The sequence below is a fragment of the Haemaphysalis longicornis genome, unplaced genomic scaffold (genome assembly GCF_048455015.1).
Source record: "Haemaphysalis longicornis isolate Haplotype H1 unplaced genomic scaffold, Haemaphysalis longicornis Haplotype H1 scaffold_4, whole genome shotgun sequence".
Lineage (NCBI taxonomy): Eukaryota > Metazoa > Arthropoda > Arachnida > Ixodida > Ixodidae > Haemaphysalis > Haemaphysalis longicornis.
In genome coordinates, this window is record NW_027526361.1 from 93326240 (window position 1) to 93350875 (window position 24636).

At 53.2% G+C, this 24636-nt stretch overlaps 1 protein-coding gene across 4 annotated transcripts in view; it reads left to right on the top strand.

The window, feature by feature from the left end:
• Cdgapr (GTPase-activating protein CdGAPr) overlaps window positions 1-24636 on the top strand; it is a 294951-nt gene that overhangs the window by 220217 nt on the left and 50098 nt on the right. For 3 of the 4 annotated variants that reach the window (XM_077707302.1, XM_077707303.1, XM_077707300.1), the window contains one exon: window positions 8131-8499. In XM_077707302.1, coding sequence (XP_077563428.1) covers window positions 8131-8499 — 369 coding nt within the window. Of the gene's footprint in view, window positions 1-8130; window positions 8500-12122; window positions 12300-24636 lie in introns of those variants that run through there. The other variant, XM_077707304.1, reaches the window with a different exon arrangement.

Consider the following 24636-nt stretch of genomic DNA (forward strand, 5'->3'; position numbering starts at 1 on the left):
ATACTCCCTCCGTAGATAGCCATGCATTGATAGCAAGGGGGAATTCTGTAACGCTTGCACCTTCACTGTAAACTAATTACGGCGAGTAAATGAAGCGCGTTAAGCCTTGCACGTGAAGCTGCCTTAACCAACCGTACGAATTACCTGCTTTTCCTGGAATTCTACGCGTGGCGTCCCCTTTTCGCGGCCAGTTAAGTTCAAGAAATCCCCCGCGTCATCCAGTTGTTTTTGCAGCATGTGACGGGAAACTCTCACCCCTTAGAAACAACGTGGGTGAGGTCGTGGCTCCAGCTTCTCGCTGCCGTGTTGTTGGCGCCCACTAGAATGCGTTCCTTTTATTCGCTCTCCACCTTTGCGTGCTCCTCCTTTGTACATGAATGCCTTGCTGGTCAGCGAGGGTCTGCAAGCTCTCCTGCGACCCCCCTTGCTGACAGCTGCTGCAAACATCGCTGTTCACGGCGGCGCCTTCGCCAGAGATAGCTCTGAAGATGGCTGAGCCAGCCATCGCTCACGCGAAATTCTCTGACAGCCGTTATGGAAGCAGTTTCTGAGGTCTCCTCTTTAAAAATTGTCGCTCTACTGGTGGGTTTAAACGTTAAGCTACTTAAAGTTCAAGTTACAGAAGTTACGTTAAGGTTATTAAAGTTACTAAAGCTACGTTAAGGTTACCGAACTTTGCCTCAAGCGGATGTTTTTTGTCTTGTTCGTACTGCAGAAAACCAAGCGTGTCATGCTACTACTCAACTGCAAATTCATACGGGCCAGATACGTCTCAGTTTCCGCCTCCTCTCGTGTTGCGTCGTTCTCGTTCTTTCGGCCATTTCCAAAGACTAATAAAGTTAAAGTTTGGTCTCTCTCTCTCTCTCTCTCTCTCTCTCTCTCTCTCTCTCTCTCTCTCTCTCTCTCTCTCTCTCTCTCTCTCTCTCTCTCTCTCTCTCTCTCTCTCTCTCTCTCTCTGATTTTTTTGTACGCACCGTACAATTGTCCTGAAACTTCCTACCCGGAGGAGAGCGTCTGTGATCTTGCGCCTCAGTTTTTCTTGACAGCGTTGACTACGGGATGTCAAGCATCACTGCGACCTCATAAGTGTTTGTCAGGTCGCTCCGATGAAACTCTTTCACGACTTTCATTTTCGTCGCGAGCAAAAGCGCTTTCAGTAGTCGCTTTTTCACCGCTGACACCACTACAGGAGCTGACACGTGGTACGAACGTGATGTTGCAGGCTGAATGATGGAGGTCGTGCACTAATTAAGAAGGGGGGCCACCTCGTGTCGTAGCGCAGTCACTAGTAGGTTAATTTCCTTGGCTACTGCGCAGTTCCTCTTGTTGGGTTTGCGGCAACATTTGTTTTTCACAAAGGTAGTCATCTAAAGAGATTTGAAACGCCGAGCGTACTGGGAAAACGTGGTTGCCGTACCCGTATGAACCATGAGTATAATCCAGCTTGGCATACTCGCTGTATTCGTTTCCCTTGCCGAATGTTTGCCGCGGGTGTTGTGAGATGGGCTGTTGACGAGCGGACGATTTTGGGGCGCCTGGATAAGCCTGAGGAGCTGCGTACTCCGCGAGTAGAAGACTGTTTCGGTTTTGGCCGCTCATTCATTGAGGCGTACCGAAGTACTTGCGCGTTTTTGCAAGTGGCCGGTTCCTGCCGCTGGCGCACGTAATCGGTAAACCGAGCTAAGCCGGCTTCGTAGAGCGAGGACTGTTCACACGCATCGATGAGCTCCGTCTCGATCGGCGTTATCTGCCGAGTGATACTAATCGGCACCCGTTCCGCGAGCATACAGCGAACGGTCGGCGTTGCGCAAGGTTCCAGACCACGATGATTGGAAGCGGCGCGAGTTCGTGAGTGGCGCCGTCTCGCTTTGCTGTTGTTGTTGGGTGCCGAGGTGCGCGTTGACGGTTCGCGGCAGGGCTTAAATCGATGGGCGTGGTCGTCTCGTCGGAGGCGAAGGAGATGAGGATGGGAGAGGGACTGAGAATAGAACGGGGGCCGTGCGCGGGTGAGGAACGGGTGGCAAGTGCACGCACGCGTGCGTTTGCGTGTAATCCGTCTTTAACGCGGAGTGCGTGCCTCCTTCGCGGGCAAGGCGGTCTGGAATGCAGCCGCGCGGTCAGCGGCATTAAATCTTGATTACGCTGCCCCGCCAGGATGAACTCTGGGCACGCAGCGGCCGGCAGTGCGTGCAAACCGGCCTGGCTTCGCTCATGCGGGATGCTGGCGCCTGGCCACTGCGCTGAAGCAGCCGCCTGCTGCTACTGTAGCAGCGGTCCCGAAAGAAGGAAACAAACAGAAAACGCCGGCGCGATAAGAAGGCACCCTCCACCGGTGCAGTGCTGCGACAGAGCTACTGATGACGGGCTGCTTCTGCGCGCTCCATATTGCGCGAAACGGCAGAAAGAGAAGCGCGCCGTGAAAGTATGATCGATTGAGACTGCCGATCACCGGGGGGTGGGAAGAGGCTCTTGTGAGGAGGCTTGTTAACTAACAGACGTCTACTTGTATTATTGATGGTGTGCCTCGGCTTGCCTGTTTCTCGTCCTGCCTCTGTTTATGACGAGTGTGAATTGTTTGATCGGAATTGCGCGATTGGCATTGATTGGACAAATTCACAAATTTGCCTCGTACTCGACCTTTCGCCATCGGTCATAGTCATCGTGTCCAAATGGGATCACTGTCCTCTTCCTGAAAAGATGGTTGGAGACCGTTCCGCTCCTTACTAATGGGAGGAGCAGGAGGAGTCGCTGTCTAGACGTGGACAGACGTCTAGGAGTGCTCTGAAGGGCACTCAGCATTGCTTCCAGCACTGAGCGCCCCAACTCTTCGTTCTGTTCCTATCCTTGTTCCTCGTAAAAGCAAAAATTAACTTGTTATGTAGAAATTGTTTTTTTTTTCCTTTTCTCGTTTCCTTCCTCCGTTTCTCATTCTATGCCGGGCGTTTTCCCGGAGTCGTGGGCACTTTGAGGAGTACCGATAAATCACTGGTTGTTTCAGAGCACTCCTGGGATGTGATTCATGGATGCAGTTCTGGCCCGCGCGTATACAAGAACGGGTGCGCCCACGGTACAGCAGTGCACGTGAGGCGAATACACTGGAGAGATTGTGAACCATATACGTGTTGTGAATGGCGGGCGCGTTTTGTGTGTGCGTGTGTGTGTGCACGCACGCACGCACGCACGCACGCGCGCGCGCACACACACAGACAGACACAGATTATATATATATATATATATATATATATATATATATATATATATATATATATAGTGCATCAGTAAGAAATGAGGGGCTCTTTGAAATAAGACAGAAATAAGGGTTGGAAGTGAAGAAAACCTCGGAAAGCAAAGGGTAGGATGTGGTAAGTAATTGAAACAGATAAAGTATTTGGAAAGAAAGAAAGTGGAGAAAAATGCCCGCCAGGTGGGATCCGAACCCACGACCTCCAGTATATAGGTCAAAACTTGGGTGCAGACACTTGGAAAACATTGAACAAGGGTTTTATTGTTCCCAACAGTTTCGAAAGGAGAACCTTTCTTCTTCAGAGGTTCTCTCTGAAAGGTTCTCTTTTCGAAACTGTTGGGAACAATAAAACCCTTGTTCAGTGTTTTCCAAGTGTCTGCACCGAATTTTTGACCTATTGCTACGGTAGTCCGGATCTTCTTACCTGATATATATATATATATATATACCCGAGCTGATGTAACGCTGTATACGGCTTATGGTGTGGGTGTGAACGCGCGGGACCAATTTTTATTCCTCCCGTCGTGGAGTGAGCTCCCGCGAGCGCGCGAAAATTCCGTGCCTTGTATTTCTGTTCAATCGGCTGCCACTGAATTGGGCACGTCGAGGGAGAACGATGCGAGATTGGTCAAACAAATTGTTAGTGTCTTGGATCTCCCTAGCGACGCCACTCAAAGCAGTTTCTCGGCAGCACCTAGTTTTTTTTCTGTTTTTTCAAGCGGAGCCTTCTTTTTCCCACTTATTTCGACTTATTTCAAAACGCACTGCAGGAAAGCCAAGTTTCTCTGACGACGAAGATGATGATCGTGGGTGAAGTTAAAGATGGCTTAACCGCAACGATCAGTCCAAATTGAGACGACAACGAACGAACGAATCCCTCACGAGCATGGACTTTATGCGACTCGGTTTGCGGCGGAAGAAAGATTCGCGTTTCAGCCATCTTTGTCGTTGGACGAAGGGGCGTTTGAACTTCGCCCTTGAGGACGCATTTTATTCTCAAGGAGAGACTCGTAAGGAGACACAAACACGGACGGCTGGTGAACAGCTGTTTTCGCGCTTCACCTTGGGTGTGCAGTTAGCTCGCCTAATACAGTAGCCGACCGATTTCTGGGACCTGGAAGGGAACGAAAAATAGTCCGAATAAAAGGGCAGGCCGAAAAATTAAAAAACGTCATTACTCCTATGGGTCAACTGGCGGTTCCCCGGGAGGGGCCGAATTTTCGGAGTCCTTAAAAACGCTCAGCTACTGTAGTCACCCATTCCGCGGCACTTCTTTTCCATTGCGAGGACGACACTGCGCCGTAACTCAGCTCGATCAGGCGGTTGGGGGGCGTTGTAACCATGGCTCTGTTGTGAGATACAGAAACATTCTGACGGAATGAGGTGTTACCAGTTTCCTATATACATGGTTTTTCAGCGAGTTCATTTGAAAATCTCTAAAATTGGCCTTTCCTAGAAAGAGAAAACGTTGTTAGGGAGCGAGCTGTCAGGTTTCGGGACGTCGGTAATTGTGTGAAACATGCAAATGACAGTGGGCTAACTAATCAGTCAACTAGTCAACTTTAATTCTTAAAGTAACGGTTTTTGGCGGTTGTTGCCAATGGCCAAGGGGACGGCGATGACGCACCGGATTTTAGAGCAACGAAATATAGTTCTGTAAAGCCGTGTAGCCAGCGAAAATGCAGTGGTTTTCTTTTCTTCGTCTCCAGTTGACGGGGTGTCTGCCTGTGACCTGTGTCACTGCTATCACGTTTAAAAAGGCAACCCGTGACGCCCGCATGTAGGGTTCCGCGTAGTTTACAGCCCCACCTCCTCCCTCCTCCAACTTCCTGTGAGAGCGCGCGAATTTCGAAAATGTCTTCCTATTGCAAACATTTGCCGTCTGATATCAGAGGAAGCGCGATGAGAGGAGCAGCTTGCTTATTGTGACGCGTCAATCATGGCACCATTTCTTCTTGGAGTCGAATCAATGCATGTGAGTATAATCGATTGCCAACTATCAGCGCCTGTAGAGTTACGCTGGCTTCTGCGGCTACGTCCGCAGATGGCTGCACTGCTGAGGATGTTCCAGAAAAAACAGAAAAGAAAAAGCCTTGACCTGGAGAGGAAATATTACGTGCGTAGGGACATCCCGTGGGTCGCGCGCGCTGCTCACGTTTCGTTAGGGCACATTTAATGCGGGTCTGCTCCTCTGCGCTACATGCGTATACGTGGGCGAGACTGGAAGATATGTTGGATGCTTCGAGAGGAGCTCCGACGGGCCACGCCCATGGTGATTCGGTTTAACCTAACCTAGATACCCGAACAAGTGCCGGTTGTCGAAGGCGCTGGAAAACGCGTCGCGAGGAGAGATTTAATGCGCGCGCTTGGACTTCGCGCGGGGAGGAAGGAAGACGCACCCCGCCCATCTTTCCGTCCTTCCTGTGCGTGGGGTGCTGAAATAGTGCGTTCGTTTCCTGCCGGAAGAGCGGGCCGTCAGTTCAATCTTCTTTCCCTGTTTTTGTCTATCGACCCACTCCTCGTTTTTCTGCTTCTTCTGTTGACCACCTGGAAGTTGGTTGTTTCAACTGACCTACACTGATCGAGTTGGCATAACTTGAACCACTCCCACTGATGTGATTACCGCCCCAGTATCCGCAAGAACTAGTGAGCACCCTTCGCCAGGACTGTGTGTACGCGTTCCTCCACGTTCTACTTCAGCCAGCGCTGTCTGCGCGTGCGCGCTCTTTGATGTAAAGTGCGTATAAAGCTGCTGGTAGATTGCGATGCGGCCACTTCGCACCCTGAGCGAGAAAGAAAAGAATTCCGAGGCCAGCTAGGCGCTGGGTGGGAGTTCTGATTGCGGAAACATTGATGTCCAGTTGAACGCCGCCCTATCTAGCTGGAGACTGGCGCGCCTCTGGGCGAGGGCTGCAGTGCGAAGTCCGAGACACACGCAGCGGAACGCGTCGGAGCCTGCCGGAAGTTATTTCTGGTACGGCGGCTTTTCTCGCCCAATGCGGCTATTGATGGTTTCGCGTTAAAATGTAAGCGGTTGTGGCAACTCCGACGTCTCTCGTGCAAGTCTCAGAGTGGTTGCTGCGGCCACTCAGTGCACGTGCCATTTGTTGTGCCGGTGCAGTTGCCGTCTGTGTCGGAGTTTGCGCCGTTATATAAACACGAGTGTCGACCTTTCAACTTGAGCGATCCTTGTTTTTTTTTCGTCTCACGAAATTGTAACTCCCCGTTGTTCTCAGAGCGCTTTCCGCGCTTCGAAGCAACGCCCGTGGGACGAGGCGCGCCACCGCGGCCGCAGCTCGCCACCGCAGCACCGTCTTGGCCTCCTCGCATTGGACGGCGACTATAATGATACGGCGGCGCATTGATGAAGCGGCAATTAGCGGCGCTTTTGTCTCTCGCGTCTGCGCTGGCGATTCTCGCTTGAGGAAGCGGCCGGCCGGGCATGATCGCCGGCAAAGGCAGGAGTGCGGATAAATAAACAACGCGAGAAACGAGAGCTGGCGAGCCCTTCCTTCGGCCGCTCGTGCCGGCCGTGTAACACGAGCGAGGCTGCTGAGGCGCAGATGTTCTGCGGAACCGGGTACGCGGAACCGATCGGCGGCCCCTGCTGCTCTTACGAAGGCCGCCTGCTGAAAAAAGGGGGCCAGCGGCGTAGCTCAAGGTCACCAGACCAGCGATTTTTCTCTCTCTCCCGCTCCCTTGTGTTCTCAGCTTGCATGCCTGTTGCTTTTGTCTTCTGCTTCCCTGTTGAACATGCCCCTGCGCGCGACAGCTCTCCTCCGGGTGGGCTTTGTCGCGGCTGATTAACTTTCCGGACCTTCTTCGCCCCCCCCCTTCTTCCGAAGGGGCGGTTTGGCGCGCAGTGCAAATCGGACGTGCCAAGATTCTGCGCTTCGCATCTTTCCTTCCGTGTAGAAAACGCTGAGAATTTGCGGCTGGTCGCAGGGGTGTGTGGCTCAGAGAGAGGGTCGCAGTCCCCCTGCGCCGGCGTCAGACGAAGAGCTTGTCGATTTGTTCAAGTGTCTGTTTTGTTGCCAAGACGCTCGTGCAGGGAAGTGTCATGGTAAAGGAGAGCACACGGTAAAATTGTGAACATATTTCAGCAGCTTTTTCCTATCTATTTCAACTCAAAGCGCCGCTGTTACTTGTCTCGCAGTCTGTTGGTGGTTTCAGTGTGACGGTATTTGTTGGGCTGCAGCATCGTCGCCCGTTTCCGTAGAAGAGGGTGGCTACATTCAAGTCTCCTTTTTCACCTGGTGTGCTGCTTGTAGCGCTGAACGGGATGGCGAAATGCTTGAAGCGGGATCATGTTCCGCTCACGAGTCTGGGTTGAAGGATTCTGGCTTCACACCAGAACCGAGGTTGGTTGGGCTATATAGGGCGTTGCGGCGCAATCAACGCTTTGGCATTCACATATTGACCGTACTCATCTAAATTCGGTAGTATAGCAATGCACAATTAGGGCCACCCCGCCATGACCGCCAATTCTTCCTCATTTTACGATACTTTGGACTCCCAAAAGAACATCCAAAACAAGTTAGACAACACCTGTACGCACTTCTTATGTGTTATGAATGCGAAAGACTGAATGTCGAATTAAACGCCTGAGACACCTTGCTTCCGCCTCGCGTTGATTTTCCTTGCGATCCCGCCTTAATGATTTCCTGTGGTTTCGGTCTGTCTCCTACGCGTTGCGCCGCCGCTCGTTGGGAGAGTTGACCACGATGGTAAATTTTGCTGCTGTCTGTTCGCTCGTTTGGCTGCGTTCTTCCACTCCATCGTGGACGGCGACCTCTCGCGACTGCCGTGTTTGAGTTCGTACTATGGAGCGCTTCCCTAGGAGTCCTCTGACGACTGAGCTGAGAGAGTGCGGCGTCCCGTTTCAGATGTCCCTGGTGGAGTGGAGTGCTGCGGGCCGAGGCCACGACGAGGCGGACAAGGAGAACCGCGAGCAGCCCAACAACCAGCTTCCCCAGCAGACGCCGCCGCCGAGCATCCCTCCGCAGCAGCAGCAGCAGCAGCTGGGCGTCGGGGGAGGAGACGGCTGCTGCGGCTCCGCCGCGGCTGCGGGTGGCCCCGGTTGGTGGGCGGTGCAGGTGACGAGCCGCGACAAGAGCTGGACCCTGCGACGCTCGTACGACAACTTTCGGCTGCTGGACGAGCAGCTGCACCGATGCGTCTACGACCGGCAGCACTCGAGACTGCCCGAGCTGCCGGACTCCGCCGACCTGCCCGACGACGCGCACGAGCGAGAGGTCAGTACTGGTCCTTTAATTGCCTCGGCTCGCTCCCGCTACAGTGGGAGGCAATCTTGAGGAGATTTTAACAGGTCGAAAAAGTCGCGGGATCGAAGTAAAGCGGAAAAGGTTGCATTCCCCGAGACGTGCTGTGAAGCAGCGCTCAACGATGCCTGAACCCGCGTTACGTCGCAGTGTTCCTTTTAATAGCCAACTCGTTGGTTTCTTGTTGGCTTTGTGGTGTTTTTTTAATTGCACTTGGGTTCGCCTGCTCCGTTCTGCAAACTAGATCTCCTTAGGAGGCCTCACACGCGGCTAAGGGCCCGTTCCCACTTGCGACGAGAGAAAGCGAAAGCGACGGGAATTCTGTCGCTTTGTCGCGCGGCGATCGTTTCTGACGTTTGGTCTGGACCAATTTTTGTCGCCGCGACAGAAATCGTTTCGGTTCGTCGAAAGTGTGAACGGTCTCGTGGTGGCACTGGTGAAGTCGCACATTTCTGACTGCCTTTTGGCAAACGCACGCAGACGTGACATTTTGCAGATGAGTGTTAGGAAGCTTAAGGAGCTGAGGAAATTCTGGGCTTCACGCGAATGGAGGCGTGCTCCATGTCCCTAGCTCCCTATTCGCGGGGGCATCGTTCGCACTGGTTGTCAGTGTGCCAGTTACACGCAAGGGCGGAAGCCGTGCAGCTGCAGAACTGAATGGACGCCCCTGCTCTGTCTTTCTTTCCACTACACGTAGGAACACCCCCTTGACTAAGTGGAGCCTGTCACGCTGAATGCGCGGGAGCAGTTTTAGCACCATTCTACTGCGAGTGAAAGCGGGTATTTTGCACAGCGATAGATGCCTACACAAGTGCGCGTTTCCGTAACTCTGTGGAGCCTCGCTGTTGATGTCCGCCCGCAGGTGACTGTCTAGAAGCCCGCAGCTCCGGTCATCACGACGAAAGGGCGAGCGGCGTTTAACTGCGTCCGACAAAACAATAATGCGTTTCGCGCGCTGTGTGCGATCGGTGGTGTCACGCAACTATACAAAGCTTGCGCGTCTTTGTGTGGAAAGAGGGGCTAAGACTAGTGCATGGCAAGGTTTTTAAAATCCCACGCGAGCTGTCTGCATTTAGGGAACTCCAATATCGTGAACGTAAATAGGGCCTAGGAGCTCGTGAGAATAAACAGCGAAATGCGCAAAAAAAGACTGCCCGGAGCAGGAACCGCGGGAAAATGCTGAAGAGTAAGTCTGAAAGCAGTACCAAGAGTTAAGGTAAGAGAGAGGAGAGACTGGTGCACGGCGTGACGCGAATCACTCTCGGTGTAAATCTCTCTTGGCTTAACACGTGAAACACACCGCAGGCGGAACCGAAAGAACTATAAAACTTCACGAAAATCGTATGCTCACGGAAAAGAATTTATCCGCCCCGGGAAAAGGACTAAAGCCTGTGTCGCTCTCGAGTTAACGCTGAACCCCCTCACGATAAGACGGCGCACGTCCCTTTGTGGAGTCACGTAGGTTTAAATGCAGGTTTGTCCTTTCGGTACAGTATGCCGAGAATAGGGAGTTTTAGTATAGCGTTTTAGCTGTAGCGTTAACGTTTTGCTGGCCGCAATCGCGAACGGATAGCGCCTCGTTATGCTACGGTTAGCGTGCCCGCTAACGCTATGGGCGCGCTAAAGTGGTGCTTTCCGCTATACTAAAACTCCCTAATAACTCCTTTACCTCGTGGGTGCTGAACCCATCTTACAGTGGCGCGTTAGAACGCAGTTGAAACGATGCAGGATCAAACCGCGCCGCAATGTCCACCCAGGTGGTTGCCGTTTCATGGAGCGCTCGCTTTTTGTTAGTTTTTAATTGCGCTCACGCTTTCCTCTGAGCGCGAACCGTTGAATGCCCGAATGTTGCCCGAAGCCGCAGAGTTTGCAGACGCCACCGTGTTTTCTTCCTCCCTTCTGCACCCACACACACTCGAAAGGTCGGCCGCGACCGCCTTTGTGTATCGCGCCCATTATCGGTTTTTCGCAGTTTCGAACGGGCGCAAAACTGTGTCAGTTCGGCCACCACCAACTACTGGCCTTGCAGCCGCTTTCAGTGATTCCGCCAAAAATAGTGCGCGCCAAGTCGCGTAATGCGATCTTTTCGAACGCCTCCTTCTTCTGGCGGGCTTATCGTCTGCGCGCACCCTCGTCGTGTCCACTCTGTCTGTACACTCACTGGCAGCGGCGTGGTAGCCGGCGTGTCTCCTTCTCCAGCGCCTGAGACGGCGTCGTCCAGCGCATTCTTGGCCTGTCCCCTCCCCCTCCTCCCGCGGGATTTGCGGCCGAACCGGGCGGCGTCGGGTCTCCTCGGCGAGGGAGGGCTGTCCTATTTCGGCCCGGCGTGGCGGCGGCTGTGTGCGCCGGACGACCCATATGTTGCCGGCGCTCCCCGCCGCGCTGTTCGCTTCTTCTTCGGCTGCCCCCCCAGCTGCGGCTCCGCACCCGGCAGCCGTAGGCGCTGCCGCCGACGCCCCCGGAGAACGCCATCGGATGGCTCTCCGATGCGCGCCGTGGAGGAGCTCCGCCGTGTGAGAAGAACGCCGTCGTGTGGGAAGCGTCTGTCGCCTCTTCTCCGCCGGCGGGCCGCAAACTGCAGCGGGGGTTGCTACCGTGGGCGCGTCTGCAGCCGGCGACGTCGGCGCTCTACCGTCTCGGATTTTGCCGGCATTCCGGGGCACCACTGCGCGCGCTCTTTGTGAGATCTTCGTTGCTCGTTCGTTTTGTGCGCTTTGCGAGCAAGGAGGCAAGAAGAGGAGAGCTAAGAGCGGCCCCGCGAGGAGCAGGGTTTTGTGTGGGCCGCGACACCAGCGCCGACGGCTCTCCTCTCTCCCTAGGGCCGTCGGCCCGTCCGCTCACAGTTTCGCCCGCAGCCGACTCGGGCGCGTCGTCCTAGGGGGTCTCCCGCCTCGACTGCGCCGTTTCCCCGTTCCTCCGGCCCGGATGCAGTTGTTGTTACGAAGGAGCAGACTGTCCAGTGGCCGACACCGCGTACGCGTCAATCTTCCCAGCGTGCCAGGGCGCTCTAAGTCTGGATCGCCATCTCTGCGTAGGACGTGCGGATGGTCCTTGTGGAGGGAGCCTTTCCGCTAGCGTGTCGGCAGCGCTCGGTCGGTGCTATCGTTTTAACAGCTAGATAACTTACCCTTGGGCAACACTGTGCGGATCGATCTTTTCCAACTTGACCGGTGCGGCAAGCCGTTCAGAGCCCGTGCCTATGGAATCCCATCGGAGCGATACTTCAGGACACTTGTAACCTTTCCGACATGATTGCACGTGGAACGATCGGTTTACCTTCTCCGCGTCTGTTGTTTAGCTGTTGACGTCAACGGCTGTGCGAGTGGCGGATGCTTAGCCTGAACCATCATTTCAAAACATGGATACCCACCTCTTTCCCGGTGGTCTTAGATCGGCATCTACTTCGGCTGAGACTGGCTCTGCTCCTTTTACTCGGGCCTTAGATTGACGTATCCAAACTGAAAGGCTCCTGTTTCATGACTGAGTCCTTGTTGGTGTTGTTCAAACCGTAAAGGCTGTGCTGTGTGTGTATGTGCGGGTGTTGTTTGTGACGGACGTGCACACGCGAGAACCGCTGAAAGGTTCAACGGACGCTCGTTCGAAGCGGTCAGCGGGGAAGCGAAAACGTTGCACAACTGGCAGCAGAGCCGACCGCTTGCGCCGCGCTTTTGTGTCTCCTGTCGGGACGGCGGTGGCGTTGCGTCGGCGCTTTGTGCAGCAAGCGCTCGATCTCGTCGGATGAAGACATCACGGGATAATGCAGTTCTCCCCGGGTGAGTCATTTCGCGCACATTACACCCGCTGACGTTTGACACCGTTGTGTCAATCGTCTTCTCAAACCCTTCGACTCACGTCGCGTTCATGAATGTTTTAGTTACTTCCTAGTGTTTAGTCAAGCAGCGCTGGCATAACAGCACATTGTAATTTTGAAAGAAACGGCCTCTCAGCTCAAGCATGGCTTACTGGCGAAGCCTTCTGCGGTTACCAGCACTGGTTGTGAAAGCTTGCCTGCGGGGAAAAGAAAAATATATATTTCTTTTCGATTTTTTCCCCCAACCGGTGACGACAGAGAGAAGCGGAAGAAAGACATTCCGATCATTCTGTGTACCTGTGTTGCCGATTTTGCCGCTATCTGGCTGTCACAACAACTGGAAAGCGAAGTTTTAAGTGACAACCCTGTTGTGCGTGTCGCTGTACATGCGCTGTACACCCGCAGTGCCCTCTTCGAAACTGTTGCGCACATTAGCGCCCGAAGAGCGACGTTTTCCTGCCGTGCACGCAGTGGGTGCGCGTTTTAAGGTTTGAACGAAGCTCCTGCGTCTTGCACGTCACCCGGGGCTCAAGCCGTCAAGTCGTAAGCTGTCCGCTTGAAGCACTAACCTTCAGAGGTATTTTGCATGCGTCTATCTGTTCGCGGTTGCGCGCGCTCGTGTACGGTGTTGGTTCGATCCCGGCCGCAGTGGCTGTTCGCATGGAGGCGAAACGCGAAAACGTCCGTGTGTCTAGATTCTGGCTCACGTCAAAGATTCCTAGATGTCCAAAACTAATCCGGAACCCTATATATACGGTGCGCCTCATGCGCGGGTGCATCTTTGGCGCCTTAAACGTCCAAAATTTGCTTTTATATACGGTGTTGTGCTGGATAATTCTGTCGTTATATACCTAATCGCGCGTTTGACGATCGCTTCCTGTATTTAACAGTGGTCACGTTGTTTTATTTTTTGACCGCTGGCTATGTATCCTCTTGCTTTTGCTTTCTTGTTGTGATCCCTCATATTTGGCTTATACCTGCCGCCTACCAGTAGCGGTCCCAGAGATCGGTTTGGGGGGGGGGGCAGGCGAATTAAAAATCGCTCCCCTCCTTGCGCCAATTCTGCGGAGGGGGTGATAACCATGGAGGAGTGTGCGCGTATGCGGTGCAACCCGCTGGGATTTAACCTCGCGCAGGTGGAATGCTTAAAAAAACTAAAAATAAGAAACTGAGGACCTCTTTGGGGGGGGGGGGGGGGGCGACCGCCCCCTTCGCCCCCCCCCCTTGGGACCGCCACTGCCGCCTACTGACTATAAACAAATCCTGTGTGGACTGCCCATAAGAAATAGCGCTTCATATGCCCCGGATCTTGGTATAATGCGAGAGCACAAAACAGTCGTGGACTCGACGTATTTCATTTCGCCCTCAGCCATTGTCATGATCTCACCTTCGCACACTGTCTGGGTATTATGCAAAGGCACGCAGGACAAGAGGCACTGTACCCTACTGAATTATTTTAACATGTGCCGTTAGGGAGGGAGGCCATTTCTGCTGACATGCCCGCAGGTCGGTTGGAAGCTGCCGTCAGGTCCGTGCATCTGCAGATCTCTCGTTGCCTGAAGTCCGTGTGGCCTCCGGATTCGGTTTCTTCTAGCCTCACTACTTCGTAGACGCTGTCCTCTTAAGCTCTCGCCGTGTGCTGCCGGGAAATCCGGATGCCGGGAAGCCCGAAATCTACTCCAGCTTAACTGTATACCTGTTCGTTTCCTCGCCGAAGTATACGCGCGCTTAGACCGATTGTTTCCGGGCGTGGAATCCAGACTTTTGCTCCCGATTTGCACGCTCTGCTGCCCCACTCGACTGTGGCGTCACTCGCTTGCGTCGTTTCCAGCCGCGGCGCGTCTGGCCGAGTGCGACCGATGAGCGGGCGGCCGGAAGCCGCGCTCTGTGCGTGCGGCAACCGGGCGCCGTCGTCAAAGCCTGCCTATTGTTCCGCGGCAAAGCCAGACAAAGTGGGCCGCTGCCGACGGCGACAGTGTCTCGCATTGTCTGCAATGCGCTCACTTCCTCGCCATCGCCACCTGCTGCCGCGTCTTCTCGCCGCCTCGTGCGAGAGGAAGGGCTGTTCGCCCGTGTCCTCGGCTGTTGTTTGGACAGGCGCCGCTGGTCGGCACGTTCGAGCCAGCGCCCTGCTCGTTCCGTGACCCCACTCCAGCTATGCCCAGCCAGCTCGCCCCGGAGGTCAAAATGCCTGCGCGTCATGTCAGCGCGGAAGCACCTAATTATCCCTTCCTAGTGGCCCGTGCTGTGAGCGTATCCACGTTGTGGCACGTCCAGGGCGTTCGTAAACATCAGATATGTGAGGTTGCTGATAGCAGAGTCCTTCAAAGCATCGGAAGACTCTGCTAATAGCTATGCAGACCTGGCAGCGGCGGGAAATGGTTAGCCCGTCCAAGCGTGTTCCGAGAGGTGTTGCTCCGACGTCTCCTGCTCTGTTGCCACGGAGTGGCGCCATCTCCATCACCCGAAAGACGTTGCCTGTGGACGGTGTGTTCATTGCGCGGCGCTGGACAGGGACTTGCCAGTGGAGGCTTCACGCTGGTTGAATGATTTTTGTTCGTGCCTTCGTTAATCCCCATTGAAAGGGCTGCCGGAAACGGGCGCTGTTTAGACAAGAGCGTGGACGAGCGGACGACATAGTTGCTCCGATTCTGATTCAGCGATTCTTTCACTTGGATCTAAGCGAAATGCTTCTGGCTTTGACTAAATTTCCTATCTTATACCCCTGCTGCACTAGGGTCCAAATGTCATTTGAACCAAATGTCATTTGACTCAAATGCCAAGTTGTGCTGCTACACTAGGTTTTCAAATGCCATTTGGCTCAAATGACATTCGAGCCAAATGAGCACCGAGAGAGACATTTGGGATTTCAAATGCCATTTCTAGCACTCTCGCATGCAGCGTCTTCGATCTGCAATAAAAAATATAATACTTCCGTACGTAAAACAAACAAAATATTGTTGTTTGTGGAACTTTGGTCACTATTTATTTACTTAAAATACGAAATCAACATATTTAATTTTCATACTCTCAAAACCAGTGGGTCAGTTGCAAAAAAAAAAAAAAAACAACGCATACAGCCACCGCGTTAGTCAAAACTGCTGTCTCTTCTAATTTGATATCATTTTACTGCCTCAGACTGCTCCTAAGTTTGATTGTTGTATTAGTGTACGAAAACGGAACGGAGCAACAACAGCGCCACCACAGCACAGCGAACAGTTGTGAAAGCTTTTAAATGCCATCGAAATTGTAGTGTAGCACGGCGGATTCTGAATGGCATTGGAAGCAACCCATTTGAGTCAAATGACATTTGGTTCAAATGACATTTGGACCCTAGTGTAGCAGGGGTATAAATCCACTTACGGAGCAGGTACCCTTCATAAACTCTTGGTTCCGAGTTTACTGGCCTTGCACTTCGCTCTGTATTCTGGAATGTTGGCTTGTCGGGCTTTGCGTCGCTTTATCCAAATTCCAGGAATGTGGTGTATTCGAAAGCCATATATACAAGGAAGGAACGAGATAGGAGTGTGCGTGCAGAATCCACGCTGCTCATAAATTAGCCCACTCCGAACCGAAACTCGTCTTCTGGCAATATGCGAGAAGCGACTACTTTTTGTGAAACATGCTTAAAACAAGCGGAGTAAGGACTGGACTAAAGGCAGAGACCAGTCCTCACTGCGCTGTTTTTAGATATGTTCTACAGTCCAAGCAACCAGTTAGCCCACTAGTGTCACTAAATAAGCTACGCTTAAAAGTACCGCCACTTCGTGCACCGGGAAGCGTCTGAGGGCCATTTTGTTTCTGGCTTGCAGTGTTGCCATCTCTCCCAAGGAAACCGCCGCCGGTTTGTGACGGGCAGAGTGCGACCGGCCGCTCTAGCGTCCGCGCAGCGGAGAGAGAGAGAGAGGAGAGGCGCCCAGAAACAAAAAGGCTGCGGCCATATGTAAACAAATATCACGTGGTGCCTAACGACCAATGAAAATCCTGGCGGCACATAACAATGAGAGAAAAGAGTGCCGATACTCCAAAAGCGCCGATACTCCAAAAGAGTGCCGATACTCCAAAAAGAATAATGCTTTGGTTGCACTCCCCTCAACGAGAACCCAAATGTCGTATTATTGGACACTGTATTCGCTGCCGTGTTTGCCGAGTCGGCGTTCCTGGCTTGTCCTTCTGCGGTAAGCTAGCGTTTGCAAGGAGTCATATCGCCGGTGCCGCATGAGTACTTCGGCCCTACCCTCTGTATTGAGATTGTGCTCGACGCACCGGGGCCATACATTCTACTCGGTAACCAGTCCAGCTTTGAAGGGCGGGGGTGGGGCATCCTGCCGAATGCTTCGCTGAAGAGGACCCACCTCCTCGAGATCACCAGCTCGCAGTCCTTCGCATCCAAGGGTGCTTGCTGCTCCCTTGTGGTCTACGCTTGTCGCAATAACAAGAAATTCGCGAGGGAACCCGCTTGTGCAGGGGCGGGTGATGGCCCGCATCGAGGTGCGCAGTGCTACACAGCAAAGGTGTGCGCGCATGCGCTGACGTTGTCTTTTTGTTCCGGCGACTGCGTGTGCCGGGCCCGGCTTAACCAACAGCCGCGCCTTTGCGCCCCGGTTCGGCGGTTGGGTGACCCCGGAAGAAAACATGTCGGCGGCCGTGCACTATAATAGCAGGGTTGCGATCAGGTGGGTGGGCGCCGGAACGAACGTCCCGTCTGTTTGCGGTGCCAGCCGGCGTAGCATCCTCGGTCCAGGTGTTCGGCGACGAGCGAGGAGCATTCGGGCACGCGATGCAGCTTGCAACAACGACGCGCCAGTAAGAGCCTCGCTGTCTGCGCAAACCGACGACGACGTGGGTGGGGGTCTTAGTTGTGGCTGCTCTTTCTTTGATACTGGCCAGCATTGTTCGCTACGAAACGAACGACAGGACGGGCCAATGTGAACTTTATTTCTCACAGATGCAAAGTAACCCCACTGTGCAAATATTTGCGTGCGATGGCCGCATTTCGCTATTGGAATTAGCTGTGTCAGCGGAACTGACGAGTGCGGAACGATATTGGAAAGCTTGTGTTTTTACGCCCGCACCTTCGTTCTGAATTATGTTGCTGCCAACGGTACCGGCACCGCTAAGTTTTTATTATGCGCTGTTAATAATTTTAGTTCGGTTTGAGCGCCGGTATGACTCGGAGCATTAGCGCGCTGTTTAAACTCCCGGCACTTCGCGTGCGACTTCATTTTGTCCGATCTGTCTGCCTCATTCGCTGGTTTGGCGCCCTAAAAAATAGTGTAAAACTTCGCTATAATGAATTCATTTGGTGGAAACGGGTTTCGTTATAAGCGATACACCGTTAAAAGGGGGCATAATGTGCTCTACGTGTCATCTGCAGTGGGCATCATGAAACAGTTCGAATAAAGCGATTTCGTTGTAATGAGCGCTTACACTCGTTTCATCAACATAAAAGCGGTGCACCAATGTGAACTTCACTTCACGCATCGACTCGCCTTTGGCTCTCGTTTCCGGTGCTCACTGCGCACGTTACGACGGTGCGGCTGCGCGCAAAATCCCGTCCTGGAAGAATATGGCGCTGCACGAATAACTGTAAAAACCTGGATCGTTATCTCGCACTTCACTTTTTTTTTTTCGTAGCGCAAGCTACACTACGCTAACTCGGGCAGTCCTCGCGGGGTGGCCAGTTTTGCCCTTGAGCGCTAGAGGTCAAACCACACCCCCTTCCGCAAGCGCCCGGAACGGGGCAGCGGCCCGATAACAAGGAGGGATAGGCGGGGAGGGAAAGGAGACGTGCGCGGGTCCCGTGCGCGGGACGCCGCCGCAGCGATAAGCGCGCGCCACGAAGGAAGGCCACGAGGCCACATGCGGCGCAGAACCGTGTGCGATAGAGGAAGACGAACATACAGTTGTGGTCCCTTGTACAGCGGCGAGGCTTAAAAAAACTCCATGAGCCGAAAAAGAGGAAGAGCGCTACGATTGCGTACAGCTCCGCTACCTTCAAGTCTTGCGCGTTAGTGTGAGCTTCATTTATTTTTGTTATAGACGAGCTTTGCCAACTTACATTGTTCCATTCATAGGAAAATTCTTACTCTCTGTACTGCGGAAAGCGTTGTTCTACGCACAGACTTTGCGTGAGCCGGCGTAGCCTGCCGTGGAATACTATAGTAGGGATTAAGTTCAGAACAATAGCTCATCTACGGTATCACTCCACCTAAGCGACGGGCCCGGATGTCAACGGCCGCGCGCGTTTCGAAAGGAGATTGCTATGAATGCCTGATATCGTCTACCTTTTCTCGCGTTGTTTGTTTGCCGTCGCTGCAGTTGTTTATAAGTATTAAGTCTAAAAAATCACGAAAACGGCTCGTGCCATGTTCAAAATATTCCCAGTAACGCCCTACTTGCGCCGCGTGGAGTAACATCCGGCTGGGGTGATAAAGCACAGCAGTAACTTCCGTTGCCGTTTTTAAGTTGTACCCGAGTATAGTACAGACGCGAGATAAATAGTACGTATACCGTGAGGGAGCATTCGGGGTTTTCTGCTGTTGCAGATTACATACGCACGAATTATTGTGCGGCTGTTTGCTCGACGGGATCAAAATAACGCCGAAGTTTGTTTTAAGGGTCTCTGCTTCTTTCTTTCTTTTTTTTTTTTTTAGTGTGTCAACAGTGGTAACTATGCGGAGCAATATTTATTGAGCGTCTCGCGCAACGTCGCGGCGAATTAAGCATAGAGAATTCGCAGTGCCATGCCGCTTCCTCTGTAGATAAGAAATGGTTTGGTTACCCATGTTCGGTTCCTTCGTTAAATGTCGTACGGGGAGTGTAGTTTCTCAATCTCAATAAACACTCAAACCACACAAACGAAAATAAGGTCGGGTTCAGACTGTTGCCGCAACTGTCGTAAAAACTTTAAAGAATGACGTCAATTCACGTCTCAGCCAACCTAACTGCGTGACACGCCGTTTTCTTTACGTCCATAGATTACGATATGGCTTTTGCGTCGGTAGTCTGAACATAGCCTAACACGCACACCGTACCTGTTCGGTATTCCCATCACGGCCAGGTGAATACGCGGAGCGGTATGGGTGGAAGGCGATGGGGTGAGGCTGGCCGCGTGTCGACTGCTGCAGCGTGGGCTTATCTCCCGTCTATATCTCATCGAGCGCTTTGCATTTCTGATCTGCCTTCGTTCCCCCGCACGCTGCGTACGGAGCTTAGACGAAATTTGTCTACCGCTGTCACCGCGTTGGGCCCCAGTGCTTCCGCGTGCCGCGCGCATTGTGGAAAACGCATGGCTCCCCCGTTTCGGGAACGGGTTTGTTCTCCAGAATGAACTCATCCAGATGTGGCCGCAGACGGGCCCGGCGGAACGGGTGGAAGCCGAGGCTGCCTCGGATTGCGCCTCGCTCAATCTTGATTATCTCGGGCGGCCCCCTGTTATAGTGTGAGCTGCGCGGGCACGGGACTGAGCGGATCCGTTCAGGTCGCCCGTGACATGCGGGCCGGCCTGCCTGGGGAATAATTAATGGCTGGACCGGCATGAGCGATGCCCGCGCGAGCACCGTGCCTAATGACCCGGCCTAACATTGGTCAAGTCGCTCAGGTACGCGGGCGCAGCTGTATTTGCGGCAATGAACATTGCGCGTGTGCGTAGCTGGCTCGGGCTTTGGCTACTCTATCCGGAATGGCTGCATCGGTTGACGGATAGGACCTTGCTTTGGCAGGGATCTACATGTTTGCGTACCGCATTTGTTTGGGGGCGTTGCGGTATTTGTTTTGTAGCGATGCGAAATGCTCGGGCCGGTTGCGCCTCGCATTGGTATACTTTGTGGGCTACGGCTCCTGTAACGATGCAAAATCAAAAAAGATAGAGTGGTAATGTTGAGGACGATGGTCAACGTTAACGTAACTGCGAAGTGGGAGGTCATTTTAAGTCAGTTTTCGATGCGTAGAATGAGGAGGATCTGAGATGTAGAAGGGAGAGAGAGAAAAGGGTTGCTGGTGTGGTCGAAACGCAATCGACTTTTGACGTCATTTGCAACGAAACAAGCAGACACGGGGTCATTTTTTTCTTAGTTTTATTACACGGGATCATGGCATGACTCCGAAAAACTCAGGTTTCAAACACCTGTTTACATACAGTGAACCATCGTTGTAACGGTGGCGCATTGTTTTTCTCTCTTTAATATCTCGCTTTATAGAAGTGTTCTGTGGCCTTCCACTGTGCTGAACTGAGAGCAAGTCATGTACACTTTTTACGACGTATCGCTTTAACGACGCCAATTCATGCACGCAGAGTTCTTGTTTTATTTTTGCAACAATTAAGGGCTTGTTGTATGTTAAACAAAAGGGGCCGTAGTTATCGCTTCGCGTGATAACGTGAAAATTCATTTTGAGCGTGCATATAAGTCGGCTGACACTGGTGTAAAACAAGGCGAAGTTCGCCTTTTGATAGCGCGCCTAAGCAAGCAGCTGGCTCTTCGCCTTAGAAACGAATTACGGATCTATGGATGGAGCAGCTCTTCCAAAAATGAGAACGGATTCAGATCTAACGCCGAAACTGGTGACAGTTTAGTATGACCTAAGGGAAAACCAAGCCAGAGACCGCCCAGTCGCCGAAATCTTAGCTAGAACCGGATGGAGGAAGAGAAACAAATAAATGAGCAACGCCCGAGAGTGCGCCCACTGGTGGCGCGACCCCCGCGGTAACATATTGGCACAGCGTGGGTGCGGTGGTGTGGGCTCTTCCCGTGACGGCCTATGCGCTGGAAAGCAGCGGGATGCTTCTTTAGGGTTCAACCAAAGACAGCCACGCGCATCATAGCCGAAGCATGTACGGAGTGTGTTCAGTCTTCGTACGGACCAAACCGGGCTGTGTTGGGGGAACCGGCGTACCTCGCTTTCGTTTAATTATAACGGCGGAAGCCGTATAGGGTCGGCAACTCCACCCAGTCTTAGCGCTTCTTTGCTAGTGCCTCTATAGAGCAGTGTTCGGTGAGAGGATAACGTCAATCCCCTCCCTCATCACACCGCATATCGCAGGGCTGACGCGTGACGCCTTCGTTCATAAGTTGGTCGACCATCCGTCTACGAAGTGGCACATGACCGCAGGCAAGGACAAAAAGTAATCGACCGAGGGATGAAATGCGGATTTTTGGGAGGCAAGGAATGTAACTCGAAAACAAGCGACTGCAGTGGTCGGAAAGCAGTGGTTGAAAAAATGGCTCTTGGTGACGACGGTAATGATGATAACCTAGAAACTGCTACAATCGTCTTTATTCTTCTTTCTCTACTCACCTGCTTGCGTTGCTAGCATCATCAGTGACCAGGCCTACTTAGGCAGGTAGATCGTGCATGGCTGCCCCCAATGCGGTTCGATTTTTCATTTTTCTTTTGCATTTCTGCCGCTGCCTGCTAACGGGCCTATCGTAAACCCTTGCGTTCCTCAGTGCGTTGGCGCTCAACCGTGCATGGGCCGAATGTGGGTCGGCCGTTGTAAGCTTCTGCGGCACTTTACCGGCGTTCCGTTTTCTCTCGACGACGACCATTCGACTGCCCGCGTGCACAAGCATGCGCTGGCAGATTGTTGCGGATCTGAGCGCGCTATTGGTGGTCGCCCGAGGGTCATCCATCCATTGAGTGCGCGCGTTCTGCAACCCTTCTAATGGCGCTTGGAGGGACGAAGGTGAACAATGCCAGATGCCCAGCTAGAGTTGCGCTTCGTGCCGGACCTGGCTTGCCATTGCGCCGCTTAGGCTGCCGCTGCGGTTGCATGCAGTGGGCCGCTACTCCCCCTCTCTCTATCATACACACACACACACGGACGGGCACAGACAGAGAAAGAGGAGGGGGGTGACTGCAACTATAATTATAGGTTGTTGGGGAGCCTGTAACCAGGGTGGATGGCCGACTTTTGAGTACTACCTGCGAATATGACAAGCGTGATAGGTAGCCGGTGCAGTGGTTGCAGCACTACAGCTTGCTGCTACACGGATCTCGCTAGACTCGTATGCCGTTCCCAGTTAATCGTTCGGTTACCGGCTGTTGCAGGGTCGCTTCCTGGAATTCCGTTTGCATCCGATTAGCGCGTAGATTCTCGCACGATCCATGCCAAATGCTCTTTGGCGTGCACTCCGATTGTGGTTTTATTATGTTTCGCGCACCATTGTCATTGTATAGCATCATGTAAGTTCTCCCTCTTTGGCGCATTAAAAACAGGTCTTTAATTCCCCCCCCCCACACACACACACACACACACACACACACACACACACACACACACACACACACACACACACACACACACACACACACACACACACACACACACACACACACACACACACAAAAGTTGGTAATTGCCTGATATAGAATGACGGATGATTGGCGTATTCATATTCGTAGACAAGTGCGTCTCTCTGCAACAAACAGTGCACGTTTGTTGCACTGCGCCGGCTCGTGCACTTGGTGGTCGCGGCGGTCTTTAAGTCGCGGGCGCGCCCCAGCTGCTTGCACGTACTATACGTAGCGGAGCGCGCTTCGAGGTCAGGGCGAAAACTCGGGTGCGGCGGCGGCGGCCGCCTAGCCCAGTGAAAATTAATCTCCCCACCAGCACCCGAAGCAGGGCGGCCGACGGATGGCCTTCCTTCCCCGGCCTGCTGACCTTCCTGGTTCAGCGGCTCGCGCCCACGTACGGCGGATGCCCGCGATTAGAATCGGGCTCCTCTTCTGGCACGCATAAGTGCTGGCCACCTTTGTCTCGCCCTCTTGTGTTGGTGCGGCGGCCGGCACCTGTCGTGGGCGCTGGCTCGTAATCACGCCGAGGGACGACGATTAAGGCCTGCTTCATCCACCTGGCGCCGTTGAGCCGTGCACCGCGAGAATTTGTGTCTCCAATGCGCCACCGTGCCATAGCCCTGGTACCATCCTATTCGCTTGTTGGGATGTCCAAGTATTCAGCTCCACGAGTAGCGCCGCCAGCGAAGATCGCGCTGTTTCTTGCCTAAGTGGCGTCGCTAGATTCATTTTAGGCATCACTTCGATCCCCCATCTGGTTATGTAAACCAGAAGTCGTCTCCTCCCTTTCGTTAACTCGCATCAGCATCCTCATTTTGGAAGATCATCTTTTGGGTGCTGGATTTGTTCGGAGGCAGCGTTTAAGCTCCCGACATCATCGCTGTCCTTACCACTTATCTTGTACACTCTCGACCTTCCAACCTGGCCGTAAACCTTGTCACACCTTCCATTTGCCTGGGTCTCGCTGCACTTCTATCCAAGTGTGAGGGGAGACAGGTTGCGGAACCGTCTACCTAGGATGATTCGTATTTCCGAGCTTCTATGCATTGCAGGCCGTGTATTTCATTTTGCTAATACTGCCTCAAGCTTCTCCCTTCGTATGTGCAAGCATCTTCATAATGCAGGGTTGACCCGGCCTCCTTTTTCGAGCTTGTACACAGGACCACGTTCCCTGCCTGCCGTATGCACCAAAAAAGATACTCTCTGGCCAGCTGTATGCTTTATGTCCATTGCCGTGATAGAAAGTTAATGGGTGGTATTCACATTAAAGTTTAGCGGCCGATTTCTTCTCTTGGCAACACTGAAAGTCACCGTGACTGCGTTCATCGTGTCTGCGTATGCGTCCGCATCTCGCAGAAAGAAAAAGAAAACAGTCCCCGTCGTCCGACAGTTACCACCCGATCGATTCTCGGCCGTGGCGACAGCAGACATGAATAGTAGCAGTGACAATGCGTGGGGATGCTCTACTTGCCCTAGGGAACCCCGCATCCCCACCGGAGAATGGAGCCGCAGTTGCCTGCAAATACAGATACCAGCACAGGTACGCCAGCACCGTGCCACGGCAGAGTCGTTCGGCACAAAAGCCAAATAATGTTTCCGAAGAAATTGTGAATGCTCGCGTGCACGCTGGTTGAGATACGATGGTACCGTAGCGGCGTAGCAGTGAGTGCATTGTTAGCTGGGCGACTAGCGACATCTAACGGCGGGTGTGGAAGCGTTCGCGGATAGCTGAGCAATCTGCGGCCTATGCCAAAACACGGCATCTGGCACAGGTAGGCCGTACAGGGCGCTGCGCGAAACAGTAGTTAACGTGGAGGTAATGCTTTTGAGCTCGATGGGACGGCCTCATGCGTGCGCCGCCATGCCCGAGCCCTCACGTCCCCGTTGACACACATAGTTGCCGGCACGCGCGTCACGCTATTGAACACAACCTATATAGCTTGGTCAAGCTTCCCGCTGTCATCTCAAAACATGACGCTTTGCCAACGCACTTCCAATCCATG